Raw genomic sequence first — 15329 nt, 5'->3', positions numbered from 1 at the left:
ACTTTGAACTTTCCTCTACTCAGCGATGTGCAGAATGTGTTTGTCTTATAGTTTATTTGAAACACAAATTGTGAAATCTGCTCTTTCATTTTAAACAGTCCTGTATCTATATACAGTGCATCCGGAAACTATTCCCAGCGCATCACTTTTTCCACATTTTATGATGTTACAGCCTTATTCCAAAATGGATTAAATTCATTTTTTTCCTCAGAATTCTACACACAACACACCATAATAACGTGAAAAAAGTTTCATTGAGATTTTTGCTAATTTAATAAAAATAAAAAAAATTAAGAAAGCACACGTACTGTACATAAGTATTCACAGCCTTTGCCATGAAGCTCCAAATTGAGCTCAAGTGCATCCTGTTTCCCCTGATCATCCTTGAGATGTTTAATTGGAGTCCACCTGTGGTCAATTCAGTTGATGTGACCTGATTTGGAAAGGCACACACCTGTCTATAGAAGGTCCCACAGTTGACAGTTCATGTCAGAGCACAAACCAAGCATGAAGTCAAAGGAATTGTCTGCAGACCTCCAAGACAGGATTGTCTTGAGGCACAAATCCGGGGCAGGTTACAGAAAAATGTCTGCTGCTTTGAAGGTCCCAATGAGCACAGTGGCCTCCATCTTCCGTAAGCGGAAGAAGTTCTAAACCACCAGGACTCTTCCTAGAGCTGTCCGGCCATCTAAACTGAGCGATCGGCAGAGAAGGGCCTTAGTCAGGGAGGTGACCAAGAAACCAATGGTCACTCTGTCAGAGCTCCAGATGTCCTCTGTGGAGAGAAGAGAACCTTCCAGAAGGACAACCCTCTCTGCAGCAATCCACCAATCAGGCCTGTATGGTAGAGAGGCCAGACTGAAGCCACTCCTTAGTAAAAGGCACATGGCAGCCCGCCTGGAGTTTATAAAAGGCACCTGAAGGACTCTCAGACCATGAGAAACAAAATTGTCTGGTCTGATGAGACAAAGATTGAACTCTTTGGTGTGAATGCCAGGCGTCACGTTTGGAGGAAACCAGGCACCGCTCATCACCAGGCCAATACCATCCCTGCAGTGAAGCATGGTGGTGGCAGCATCAGGAACTGGGAGACTAGTCAGGATAAAGGGAAAGATGACTGCAGCAATGTACAGAGACATCCTGGATGAAAACCTGCTCCAGAGCGCTCTTGACCTCAGACTGGGGCGGCGGTTCATCTTTCAGCAGGACAACGACCCTAAGCACACAGCCAAGATATCAAAGGAGTGGCTTCAGGACAACTCTGTGAATGTCCTTGAGTGGCCCAGCCAGAGCAGAGCCAGACTTGAACCCGATTGAACATCTCTGGAGAGATCTTAAAATGGCCGTGCAACGACACTTCCCATTTAACCTGATGGAGCTTGAGAGGTGCTGCCAAGAGGAATGGGCGAGACTGGCCAAGGATAGGTGTGCCAAGCTTGTGGCATCATATTCAAAAAGACTTGTGGCTGTAATTGCTGCCAAAGGTGCATCGACAAAATATTGAGCAAAGGCTGTGAATACTTATGGACAGTACATGGGATTTCTCAGTTTTTTTTATTCTTAATAAATTTGCAAAAATCTCAAGTAAACTTTTTTCACATTGTCATGATGGGGTGTTGTGTGTAGAATTCTGAGGAAAAAAATGGATTTAATCCATTTTGGAATAAGGCTGTAACATAACAAAATGTGAAGAAAGTGATGAGCTGTGAATACTTTCCTGATGCACTGTGTATATGTGTATGTATACACACACAGAGGCCACTGGCTATAAAATATGTCACACGAGAAAACCTGACTTGTGACTTCAATTGCTAACTCGACTTATTTTCTCATCATCCCCAACGTACTGCAGGCTTTCTGGAGCGTGTAATAAATGTAGGCTACCAAGAGCATTTTGGATGTTGATGGACTCTTCTGGGGTAAGCAGGATTTCTTTGCCATCGTACGGCGAACGGAACTTCACACCCTCCTCAGTGACCTCGGACAGCTCGATCAGCGACACCATCTGAAATCCACCGCTGTCCTGGGAGAGAAACAAGGAGGACAGTCAAAATCGAGTTTAAGAAAGAACACAAAGCGTTCACAACACCAAACACACCCGTTTCCTTAAATTCGGCTTTTGCGTTTACCCCAGGCAATTAAAAAATCACAATGCTACAATTTATTACATATTCATGCCACTTAGATGCCTACTATCACCCACTCACCTGTCTCAAGCACTCAGTTTATTAACGATGTAAGAAATGTATAAAGACACCACCATGTTCAACTTCGAATGAAAGAAGCATTGAGACTCCAGAGTGTGCGTTTGTTGTGACTGCACGGAGTACGTGGCTCCTACCTTATGGAGTCCGAGTCATTCTGATGTTACTTACATTCAAAGTGCCCCTAAAAGCAGCATCAGCCTTTCATATTTCAGATCGACTGTACTGTACATACAAGTTTACTTCGTACTCCTTTCTCTCTGCCATAGTCGCTCCAATACCAATGTGCTATCGACATTTATTATCAATCAACTCCTGCAAAGTAGACGAGCTGACCCCACATAGCCAGGGGTTGAAAGGAGAATCTCTTCAATCCAATTTCACTTTTACAGGATTGCCCATTTGCCAACACACCCATATACACAACTGCCTGGTATAATGTGTTTCAATAGTGAAAAACACGCTTGACCAATTCTGATCAAAACCAATAGGCTTGTTGCACTTTGCAATGCCAATGGCCATGCCAGCTTGAGTGGTTTGTTTCCAAGTTGTGTTCACAGATGCATCCCAACACTTGGAAATCATTCAGAAAGTGGGCAAATGTTGGGGACATCCACAATGTGTAAAATCGGTTTAAAAGTTAACACTGGATTTTTGACCTTGTCACGTCACGTTCCCAGTATGCCCCTGGTATGAGAAAAGAGTGCAAACCGTCAAAAGCAGCATCAGCAGTGGGGTGCCAGGTAAATGTTTCAGTTCCTGCATTACGGCCACTGACGCACCCGCTTTATTCAGGACAGCTTGCAGTCTTTTCTTCTTCACAGAATTCACTGCTTTTGAAATAAAAAATATAAATCAAACCTTCTTTAAATACGTACTGTGAGGAGATTGCGCTTCCAGTTCATAAATCCATGCAGTCCGTTGGCTTTCTTAATGAGTTCTGGGCCCTGCACAGACACAGAAGAGAATGTGAACTGTCAGGCCACAAAACTGGCATGCAGATTTAGATGGAGAAGGGTAACGTCAAGTCAGTTTTAAGAAAATGACATTCTTTTCATATAAATACAGTACTCTTCTTTAACCTTTTCTGCTAGGCCTTTAACCCTCCTAAAGCAGACTTTTACACCAATACAGCGGGCACAACAAACAGTAACTATCACCATAATCACAATAGACAGAGAAAACAAAATAGATTAAAAACATTTTTCATGTTCACAATTGGGCCTCTGCACAAATTAACAGAAGTTATCCCACTTGTATAATGGATATTTAAATAATATACGAGTGGAAGAGGACTTCCCTAAACACAGGGTGTAATAAAGGAGTGAAGTCGGCGCCGCCATTTCCTCAATGCATCTTGAGCGGACACTGAGCTCTGCAGCTACTGCTGATCTGTTAATGTGTGGCCGTTGCATAAAACATGGCAACCTTTTCTGTCCGTGTCCAAGATTTTCATCCATCGTTTTCAGACACCCTTAGACTTGTCATCTTACTGGATTCTTAATCTCAGATTGGCTACAGTTGAAAACTAATTAAAAAAACTGCTAAACATTACCACAGCCAGCCATCTAAATCAGCATAATTTATTGAGCATTTACAGTATTAGCCGATCGCCACTTTGTTTTTTCTGCACATGGCATTAAAACACTTTGGGGTGTTCAGAAGGTCCTAGCAGAGTCATCACTCAAACCAAATATGACGTCTTCATGCCTCAATGGACTGCACTGCACTGATTTTCAATCCCCTGCAAATTGTCTTCTCTTTTCAAAACTCTGAATGCAAGCTCTCTACCGCACACAGCACAAGGTTTTCCTAGTGCCAGCTTTCATGCTGCCCGGGGGCGGGGGCCTCACAATTCAACTGCCCACTTCAACATCACCACCCGACTGTCCGCTTTGGTCAGCTCATGTTGCCGTTTTTCACTCCAACCCTATTTGTCCACAGACCTACAGGAGATGCGTTCACCTGCTGACTTGTTCATGAGGTGCCCCGATTATATTTTATAGCCCTACATGGCACCCGATCCTGCTGGGATAAGCTAATAGAGCTTTAGAACTTGAGATTGGGATAAATTAATCAATCAAATGAATAAATATAAAGCTATTTAACTTGATTTGGTACCTTATTTTAGCCAATTCATGTCATATCCTATTCACAGATGAAATGAAAATACTGAGTGAACTCCACAGCACGCCAAGAGCTGCCAGACGTCCACACAAAACCACCAGAGGCCGCGCCCAGTAAAGATGTACTCACTAGACATATGCCCTGGCCGAGACTGCCACCCACTAGAACCTGCCCACTCTCTCCTTGATTTTATTTCCATGTAAACAGACATTTGCCGATGAAGTCAAAAAAAAAAAAAAAATCACTGTTGAGTAAAATTCAGACTCTAATTCTATGAAGTTCAAGGAGGGTTTGTTTGGGTGTTTGTTTCTAGAATTTGCTTGAACCTTCCGGTTGATTTTGATCGTGCTAAGCATGATAGTTCGCTTGCAGGAGTGATATATTCGCGCTAATCCGAGACAGAGGCTCTGGGCCGAGGGGAGGAGGAAGCGCGACGTCAGGAGTAGGGAGCCGTGCAGGGCCCTCCTCACTGTCCTGTTTCAGTACTACACAGGGGCCGGCTAACAATATAAAATTTACTACATATTAAAATAAACGTAGAGTAAAATGCACAACTTGGGTCAATTGACATAAGCAGGCTGTACCGACAGAGCGATTGATACGTGGCAGAGGGGTTTGCGCTTCTGTCCATGTTGAGTTGTGTTCTTCCTTTGTTTCTCCTCACCATATGCTCTGGCAGGACAAACACGCAGTTCACTTATACGTTTGTTCATTTGCTTGTGTGCCTCCATGAATATTTAAAAAGAATTGTGTATCTGAAATCACAAGGGGGAGCTGGGTGGTCTCGGGGCCTCGGAACCCTCTGTAGATTTTTTGTTTTTTTTGTTTTCTCCCTGGCCATTGGACCTTACTTTATTCTTTGTTACTTAGTATTACCAAATCTTTTTTTTTATATTTGCACTAGCCATCCCCAGTGGCTTCGCCCGCGTAGTAGTGAAACAGGACAGTGAGGGGGGCAACACCTGACTCCCTATTCCAGAGATCCCGCCTCACCGTCCCCTCTGCCCGCAGCCTCCGTCTCGGATTAGTGCGAATAAATCACTCCTGCAAGTGAGCTATAATTCTTAGCACGATGAGAGAAGTCGCAAAATCAACCGGAAGGTTCAAGCAAATTCTAGAAAAAAAAACCCGCTCTAAATTTGTGAAGTAGTTCTCTTGTTCACTAGCACTGTGCTGGGATGTAAGACATGCCCAGAGGCTGGCGTGTGAGTGAGGAGGGTCCTGCTTCCTCCCCTTGGCCCGCTGCTCGTCACTCTCGGATTTGCGCAAATAAATTGGTACTGCAAGTTCTGTATGTGAAGTATCTGGACTTCTCTAGCGCCTTCAACACCATCCAACCTCTGCTCCTTAGGGACAAGCTGGCAGAGATGGGAGTAGATTCACACCTGGTGGCATGGATCGTGGACTATCTTATAGACAGACCTCAGTATGTGCGTCTCGGGAACTGCAGGTCTGACATTGTGGTCAGCAACACATGAGCGCCGCAGCGGACTGGACTTTCAACGGTCCTGTTCAGCCAACATACATCGGACTTCCAATACAACTCGGAGTTCTGCCATTTGCAAAAATTCACTGGCGACACTGCTATCATGGGCTGCATCAGGAGTGGGCAGGAAGAGGAGTACAGGAACCTAATCAAGGACTTTGTTTAAATGGTGCGACTCAAACCACTTACACCTGAACACCAGCAAAACCAAGGAGCTGGTGGTGGATTTTAGGAGGCCCAGGCCCCTCATGGACCCCGTGATCATCAGAGGTGACTGTGCAGAGGGTGCAGACCTATAAATATCTGGGAGTGCAGCTGGATGATAAATTGGACTGGACTGCCAATACTGATGCTCTGTGTAAGATGCTGCAGATGTTCTACCAGACGGTTGTGGCGAGTGCCCTCTTCTACACGGTGGTGTGCTGGGAAGGCAGCATAAAGAAGAACAACACCTCACGCCTGGACAAACTGGTGAGGAAGGCAGGCTCTATTGTAGGCACGGAGATGGACAGTTTGACATCCGTGGCAGAGCGACGGGCGCTGAACAGACTCCTGTCAATCATGGAGAATCCACTGAGCAGGATCATCTCCAGACAGAGGAGCAGCTTCAGTGACAGACTGCGGTCACCGTCCTGCTCCACTGACAGACTGAGGAGACCCCACACTATGCGACTCTTCAATTCCACCCAGGGGGGTAAACGTTAATATTATACAAAGTTATTGTCTGTTATACCTGCATTGTTATCACTCTTTAATTTAATATTGTTCTTTATCAGTATGCTGCTGCTGGAGTTTGTGAATTTCCCTTTGGCATTAATGAAGTATCTATGACACTTCGCACGATGAGAGAAGTCGGAAAATCAACCGGAATGCTTGAGCAAATTCTAGAAGAAAAAACAAAAAAAAGCCGATCTAAATCCACAAAGTAGTTCTCTCGTGAAAAGCAGACAGACAGGCATGTTGGATTTTACATACAGAGATTTGATCTACCCGATTCTGTATTTTGCCCAGTACAATTACCTGCTTTGTAAAATCTGAAGCTCAGTCATTTCCTGTGGTGTCACTAAAGTGAACTTTATATGGAAGTCCTGTCCAGATCATTCCGTACCACTTTTTGCCTTCCTATTTATTTATTTTTTTCTGACGTGTAATTATTTCCTTCCTTCTTCTATTCATGAAATGAAGCCAAGTCTGAGCAGCTCGACAGGCAGAAAGCTCCCAAGCCAAGAGCTTAGCCGCAGGATCGAGGGCTGGCCTTCTGCATGCCGGGTGTAGACGCGGGTGGCAGGCATTAACAGGATTGAATAAGCAGCAGCTCCCAGAACACATCTGAGGCTGCTGCTCTTTTTGCTGACCAGATTCTTAATTTTTTTTTTAGGCTATTAATCAAACACGTTATCCTCATTTACTGCATTTTGATATAAAAGGACACAATTTTGACAGAGAGACACGGCCATCTTTCTCCAAGTCTTTACAAATACCCTTTTTTTTGTTTTGCTGTTATTTTGTAAGTACTATAAGCCACTAGGGGGTGTACTGACGCCCTAAGACACAGACAGGCAGGACACAGGTTCAACTCAACACCCGTGTTTATTTACAGTCTGTGCACCAACCACCAAGCCCGCAAGACACAGTCCATTCCTTTCCTTGCCGCCGGTACTCTTCCTCAGGCTTTGTCCAGTCCTTCCTCCCGACTCTGGCCCCTTTTTATGGGACTCCAGGTGCTTAACAAGCGTCTTCTGGCCAAATTTGGCCCTGAAATGGTCCATGCGCCCAACAGGGTTGGGCTCCCATGGCCCCACTGGAAAAAGCCCTCTATCAGCCCGGGGGAAGAAATGCTCCCACAGATACTCTCACCCCCGGTCCTTCCACTCTCTGGGCGTCCCGGATGGGTTAGGATTCCGGCCAACCCGCCAGACCACAAACATTAAGTCTGAACCCCACCAAAGCAGAGGGGCTCTCTAAGATCAGTCCCCACGCCCACCTTTATAACTGCGGGGTGACATGTTGCCTGTTCATCAGTGCATGCAACTAAGATTTCCACTATAGAAGTCGAAAATTAGAAACATAAAAACCTAGAAATCGAAGTAAGCTGGCAGCGGCTATTAAAAAAGGAAAAGAACACGCAAAGCTAAAAGCAATGACGGCTGACTAATAATAAAAAGTTCAAAAGAGAGATTGCATGTTTCTGAATGTAGAGGGTACACCGGGGCATAACAGGCATGCCCAAGACCTGCTTGTTTTTTCTGTTGAATTTCTGGACATGTACACACCGTCTGGCTGGCAGACTCCAACTTGCTATCGCTGTCAACTGAGCCCCCTTTTACAAGAGGGTCCTCCACTCACAGTCCTGCAGAGCTGCAGGTTTTCATTCCAGCCAGTTTCCTAATGAAAAGGCAGTCCTTGCCAATACTGAAACTTGCTATTTAACCAAAAGGCTCATCGCGGATTTCATTTACACAAGACAAACTGATTAAAAGCGTTGAGCAGGGGGCCTCCATTACAGTCCTGGAGACAACTGCAGGTTTTCACTTCAACCAGTTTCTTAATTAGAAACCAATTATTTCCGCAAAAGCAAAATGTTTTTTTGGACTTCATTTTAGTTGACTTACTTGTGACAACTCACAAGCCTTAACTGTCTATTTCAGCCACATTCACTTTTAATTGTTTCCCCATTTTTCTTACCCAGCCACTACTTAATAAGGAGATGCAAAATAACACAAAACCCATCAGCTCTCCCGCTAACACGGCCCCCTTTACAAAAGTGAGTATGTGACTCGAAGTCTCTGCGTTACTAAAATGTTTAGAAACCAATGAGAGAGAAAAGAGAAGGGCTGTGAAGTGAAAATCTGCTCCAGTCCGCCAAACATATGGACAAGGAAAAGGAAACTCGACAATGTAATTAAAGTGTGTCATGCGAGAATGAAGACACTAACAAGCCAGCGAGGTGAACACAAAGCTTCACAATCAAGATAGATAGATTAGATTGATACTTTATTAATCCCAAGGGGAAATTCACATAATCCAGCAGCAGTATACTGATACAAAAAGCAATATTAAATAGTAATAAAAATGCATGTAAAAGCAGACAATAACTTTAAATAATGTTAGCATTTACTCCCCCAGATGGAATTGAAGAGTCGCATAGTGTGGGGGAGGAACGATCTCCTCAGTCTGTCAGTGGAGCAGGACGGTGACAGAAGTCTGTGGATTCTTCATGATTGACAGGAGTTTGCTTAGTGCCCGTCGCTCTGCCACAGATGTTAAACTGTTCAACTTTACTCCTACAATAGAGCCTGCCTTCTTAACAAGTTTGTCTAGGCGTGAGGCGTCTCATCTTTATGCTGCCTCCCCAGCACACCACCGCGTAGAAGAGGGCACTCGCCACAACTTATTGCAGACGTTGAAGGATGCCAACCTTCTAAGAAAGTGTAGTCGGCTCTGACCTTTCTTACATAGAGCATCAGCATTGGCAGTCCAGTCCAATTTATCATCTAGCTGCACTCCCAGATATTTATAGGTCTGCACCCTCTGCACAGTCACCTCCGATGATCACAGGATCCATGAGGGGATTGTCTTCTAATTAGGAAACTGGACGGCACAAAAATCCTGTGGTGCCGCGATTGTGGACCCCCTGATTTACAGCTAATCTACAGGAGCTCGTCTCTCAACTGGCACTGACGCAGAAAGGCAGGGACTGGCATGTTACCCGGTCACCCCAATGAGCTACTATGGCACAGTTAATGTCAATTTATTTATACAGCACAATTAAAACAACACCAGCAATTCTGTATCCAAAGTGCTTTACAAAGAACAGGGGTCCCCCAACTCCGGTCCTGGAGGGCAACAGTGGCTGCAGGTTTTCATTCTCACCCCTCACTAAAGCTGCTGATTAACTGTACAGACTGTCATTAACACTAAAACAGAAGTAACATGATTGTTAGAATTTGTTACTAACCCTCATCTATTCCGTTTCTCTTCTCGGTACTCAAATGCGGCACTTGGTGCCCACAGTCCACCTGCCAATTTGTTTTGTCTGCCCATGGAAAAGTCATCTCTGATGGACGATCGCAGGAATCGTGGGAAAGAGGGGTCTTTTCATCGGATCGGCGCTATTTGAGCTGTGGAATGGCCAAATGGGGGAAGCAGCTTGATGGCCGAGGTCTCCAGGACTCTAAACAAATCTAAATCATATTATGGGATGTCATCTACTGTTAAATTCTACTCCGTACTTCTAAAATTTTTATACTGTATTGAGGATTCATTCTGTGTATTGTATTGACTCTCCTTTTTGACACCCACTGCACGCCCAACCTACCTGGAAAGGGGTCTCTCTTTGAGTTGCCTTTCCCGAGGTTTCTTCCATTTTGTCCCTAATAAGGGAGTTTTTTTTTGTCTTCTTAGAGAGTCAAGGCTGGGGGGCTCTCAAGAGACAGGGCCTGTTTAAGCCCATTGCGGCACTTCTTGGGTGATTTTGGGCTAAACAAAAATAAATTGTATTGTACTTAATGAGTGACCCGTTTTTGCTGCTAATTAACTTCTTTTGAACTAATTTTAATTGACTTGCTCTTGAAGACTCAGACCACTTAATTGTTTCTTTTTCCTTAATTAGCAGCCAACCAATAATGAAATGCAAAATGAGCCAAAAACAACTGGTGTCCATCTTACAATATCTGAAAATAAGGAAAGGTGAATTTCTCATTTTGCATCTCATTGTTTGGCTGCTAATTAAGGAAAAAGAAACAATTAAGGGGTTTGAGTCTTCAAGAACAAGTCAATTAAAATTAGTTCAAAAGAAGTTAATTAGAAATAAAAACAGGCCACTAATTACGAAGAGAGTTAGAATGAATGCCTGCAGCCAGCCACTGTTGCCCTCCAGGACCCCCGACATAGAACATACAATAAGCATACAACAGAACCAACAATTAAACTGAAAAATAAAAAAAATCGAATGTAACAACCCTCAGCAGAGTGAAACAAACCACTGACAAAGAGGGTACGATTACCAGTATCACTGAAGATCACAAAAAACTAAAGGAAAAAAAATAAATGAGTACTCATCCTAGTTTTAAACATTTCAATTGAATGTGCCTCCTTAATGGAGTAACGTAAAGAATTCCACACACACGTGGTGCTGAGGCTGTAAACGTCCGGCCACCCTTAGGAAGGCGAGGACCACAAGAGACAACTCACCGTCAGATCTAAGCTCTCTGGATGGCTGCTGTAAGACACCAAGTTCAGATACGACAGATGGCGATGTGCCCATGAAATGACTTAAAAACCTGCAGCAAAATGAAAACCAATTCTAAAACTAACTGGCAACCAGTGCAAAGAGGCCAACACTGGGGACACAGAGGCAAGCTTTCTTGGCTCAACCAAAACACCAGCAACAGCATTCTGGACCAACTGCAACCTGCAGATTGAAGGACTTGCTGATCTCAGAACACAAAGAATTGCAGTAATCGAGCCAAGAAAAGATAAAAGCAGGAGTAACTTTCTCACCATCCCCAGGAGATAAAAAAAAAAAGACTGAGCTAGAAACAGTAACTTTTGACCACAGAATGAAATCTGTTTCTCAAAAAAAGAGGTCAACTCCATCTGGAGCTTTGGCTGCGGGACCATCTACTGTAACAGCACTTCCATTTTACGATCGAGATCAAGAAAACTGTCAGCCATCCAGGATCTCAAATCTTCAGGACTCTCTCGGTCACACATGGTTGGGGGCATCAGCTGATAGCACATTGCTGCCCCCACCACACCACCTGGATTGCCACCCAAGTGCCATGGGTGATTTGGGCTAATTTACAAGATGAAGTCTACCTTGGCAGTAGAGAATGTAAGGTGGGAAACAACGCTGACCTCGTAAACTACAACAAAATTAGGGTGACTAGACACCCTCCCTCCACTAAAAACAACATGTCCCTTTTCAGATGCTGGTCTGGCTGGAATTTATAAAATCCTTAAGACTGCCCGGGAGTTTTTATTGCTCATTACACTGACCAGGTATTATTATTTTAAAAAAACGTAATCATTTCATGCAATTCCAATAGATGTTCTGCACTTACAGGTACCACGACTTGATGTGGCAGATGGTGCTAAAAAAAAACAAAAAAAAAACTAAGAGTTTTGTTCAGTGGAAAACCATGCATGGAAGTAACGCCTCCATTCCTAGGAGGACAGGGCCAAGTAAGCCACATTAAGACTGAACACCAAAACCAAATTACAAAAAACGCTCCAAAGAAAGCAATTTAAAGATGAATTGAAAAATAAAATACATTTGTTGGGAACTTTGGACGCAATGAACCAAAAATACTCTGCAGAGTACATACAAGTCAACAGCAAATAAAGGCGCAAGCAACTTACGCTCATGTCACCCCAGCAAAGCACGAAACAGTTTTTTGACAAAAAGGGCACATCAGCAGGCCATCTTGTGTGACCTGGTAAAACAGAGGAAGCTGTAACTGCGGGTGAGGGTGACACTGATGATGGGTCCATGGAATGGCCAACTGCCGGTCTGACTGCACACAAGGCTGTTTTTAAGGTCATGAGCATCAGAATACTTAACTGCTCTCCAAATGTTGCATTAAAATGCATGACTTTTGCAATCAGCTATTCTCTCTCCCAAATTACAACCACAGTGTACTAAGAACAGCCGCTGGGGGTCTTTTTTGCCCGTTGCTATCATGCAATACTGGGGGCTTTCTCCTGATGTCCAAAACTAACTACATATACTGTTTAAAGTTCTTTATCCAAAATTCAGCACAATATACATTTACTGCTTATTTATTTATTGTATTACTTGCCCTGTTAGTCTGTATCTTTGCTTTATGTATCTGCCCCTGTAGGACTCTAGATTTCCCCCATGCGATTAATAAATTGTATCTAATCCAATTCGTAAGATTTTGTTGCTGATTAAAAAAATTAAAAACAAAACTAAGATAAAAAACAGGGATTGCCATTGTGTAAAAGAAATAACATAACTGTGATTTTTTTTTTTTTTATTAGAGCAGAAACTATTCTTCACTTTGTTGTCTTGTGTCGAGCGCCCACCAGCCCGATACCTTGGTCCTCTTTTTAAAAAACAAAATAAAACCTGGTCGCCCTACATAAAAGTATTCTGTCCACTTCCACCTCAAATTTAACCGAACACAAAGCACCCCATAACCCAATAAACTCATACCGAGTAACTTTAGCCCAAGTTCGGCGCACTACGACGTCAAACAACTGCTTAACCTAAGCGGGTCTTCTATCTGCACCATTTAAATAACGACAACCCCCCAATGAAACGCCAGACCACAAGAATCCCGAGTCCGACAGAACAAGCGGCTAAAACCGCTGAACCCGACACATACCGGCCTCATGCCCAGATGGTAGGTGTTGCCCAAGCAAATCTCACAGCCCAGAGCCTCTAACTGGTCCACCGTGATCCCCTTCAGCGTGCCCTGCGTACCGACGGGCATGAACACAGGTGTGTGCACAGGACCGTGGGGCAGCGACAGCTCGCAGGCTCGCGCTTTGCTTACGGGACACTCGGCCACCACGCGCAGAACCAGCGCCGAAGTCCTCCCCGTGTGAGAACCCATCCTGCAGCAAGGAGCACAAATGCGACAACACAGCAACCCGCCGGCGCCGCTACACGCACGCGGTAAACGGAAGTAGGAAGTCTATAAAGCGGAAACACGCGCCTTCGTTGACACGTGCGCTTGTCAGCGTTCTTGCAATGAGTTGTGACGTCAGAGGCTAAGTCGACCAATGAATGAAAGAAATGTAAAAAAGATGACGAATCAGAGTTCGCTGCTGCGTAGATTTGCAAAAAATAACATTTCTACAAAAGAAGAATGCGCAGGCAGCCACACTCAAGAGGAGCAAAGATGGTCCATTCAGAGCATCACCGTAATGACCCCGAGCTGTTCAGAACTCGGAGTTACTGTTAACTGGATGGAGGTTTTGGGAAAAATGAAAATTTAGCATGTCAATTAAAATAAAGTAAGCAAAGTGTGTCCCATTAGAAACGTTGAGCTACTACCTAGGTAAATTTGAAGAGCTGGGGTGCAAGGTCTCTACAGGTAAGAAAAGAAGTAAGAACCAAAATCGGTTTCAGTTAGTTTATAACCTGCGAAAGGAAAGAAGTACGGGGTGCGTGAAAAGATGAAAGGCTTTAAGTAGATTCATCCGTCATAAGGACAGCCAGCCAATCAAATGTGTGCAATGTCACATGTCCTGAAGTCCCATGTGCGCATTTTAACATAAATATGTCCCGTCTGAAGCATATACTGTACATAGAATTACTAGACGCCGCATGACCAGCAGCATCGCACGTCAACGTCGCCGCCATATTGCGAGTGGCACTGCTGTGGGGTGAAGTAATGGATAAAGATGCCTCCCGCATGTGCTGCTTGGGATTGTACAAACCGCTGTACGTTCCAAACCACATCCCCGGGGATTACATTTCATAGGTAAGGCTGAACAATTGTTTTAGTTATATTGGGCCATTAGAAAATCCCTTTTTATAATCTTAACTTTAGCTACACAGGGCTAAGATAGCAAAGCTATGCATTTATGTGCTCAGGTTAGCCTCCAAACAACGTTTTGGGTAAACGTATTTAGTCACTAACTATGTAGATTGTTGTTAGCTGTTAACATTTCTCAAACTTTGAAGGTTTGCCAAAGAAATCCACCTCAGGAAGCAGTGGGAGGTCAGGTAGCCCATAGACGGGATTTTGAGAAAGCTGTCCTGTGATGTGTGCCGTGCTAGTTTGGTAACAGACGCTGTACCGGCGTCATATGATCAAAGCTACCACTCGCTTACATTACAAAAACAAAGGAGGTCTGATGATTCCTTCCGAGGGTCCAGTTAAGGTGGTCAAACTAGCTGAGCGTGTTATCCGACAGTCGACATGAGGACAAGCTGTCAGTGTATCTTTGATCAATCAGTTTGTTCGGGCTGAGATTGATTCAGATGATGTGTTTATTCTCAAGGAGCACATTGAGGAACCACAGTTTGAAATTGACAACCATCATTTTATTCTCATGTCTTTAGTTCTGTCTGTCTTCCACAAACTAGGACTGCACCATATTGCCAGACTGAATCCTCTCAAATTACAGGATCTGAGTGAGCGAGAGGGAGTGTAAGTCTGGCTTTAAATGTCAAGAGTGGTATTTTGTATTGTATTCAGTAGTTAAGAGGGAGCCAGTGAAGTTGAGAGAGAATCGGTGTGATATGTTCAGTGGATTTAGAGCAGCAGGTTATTATCCTGGCAGCAGAATTCTGAAGAAGTTGTAAGCAATGGATACGTTTTTGTGGGATGCCAGATAGAATAGCATTACAGTAATCTATACGTGAGGTGACTCGGGCATTAACTGATACTTCAGTACTGTGCTGGGTAAGAACAGGACGAAGTCTAGAAATGTTTCGGAGATTGAAGAAGACAGCCAAAGAAATGTTACTTATATGGGAGGAATTATTTAATAATAATAATTATTATTATTTAATAATTGCCATTATTAGTGTA

General features: G+C 43.9%; 1 protein-coding gene across 1 annotated transcript in view; it reads right to left on the bottom strand.

Moving 5' to 3' along the window:
- The window catches only part of qtrt1 (queuine tRNA-ribosyltransferase 1), a 64305-nt gene extending 50829 nt beyond the window's left edge, over positions 1-13476 (bottom strand). Inside the window, exons 1-3 of the mRNA XM_039772499.1 lie at positions 13170-13476; positions 3083-3151; positions 1885-2023 (exon numbers count right to left, since the gene is read on the bottom strand). Coding sequence (XP_039628433.1) covers positions 1885-2023; positions 3083-3151; positions 13170-13400 — 439 coding nt within the window. The 5' untranslated portion in view covers positions 13401-13476. The remainder of the gene's footprint in view (positions 1-1884; positions 2024-3082; positions 3152-13169) is intronic.
- Between the last annotated feature and the right edge of the window lie 1853 nt (positions 13477-15329).

This window comes from Polypterus senegalus, chromosome 12 (assembly GCF_016835505.1).
Source record: "Polypterus senegalus isolate Bchr_013 chromosome 12, ASM1683550v1, whole genome shotgun sequence".
NCBI classification, from domain to species: domain Eukaryota; kingdom Metazoa; phylum Chordata; class Cladistia; order Polypteriformes; family Polypteridae; genus Polypterus; species Polypterus senegalus.
This window is presented reverse-complemented; position numbering and strand designations above follow the sequence as displayed.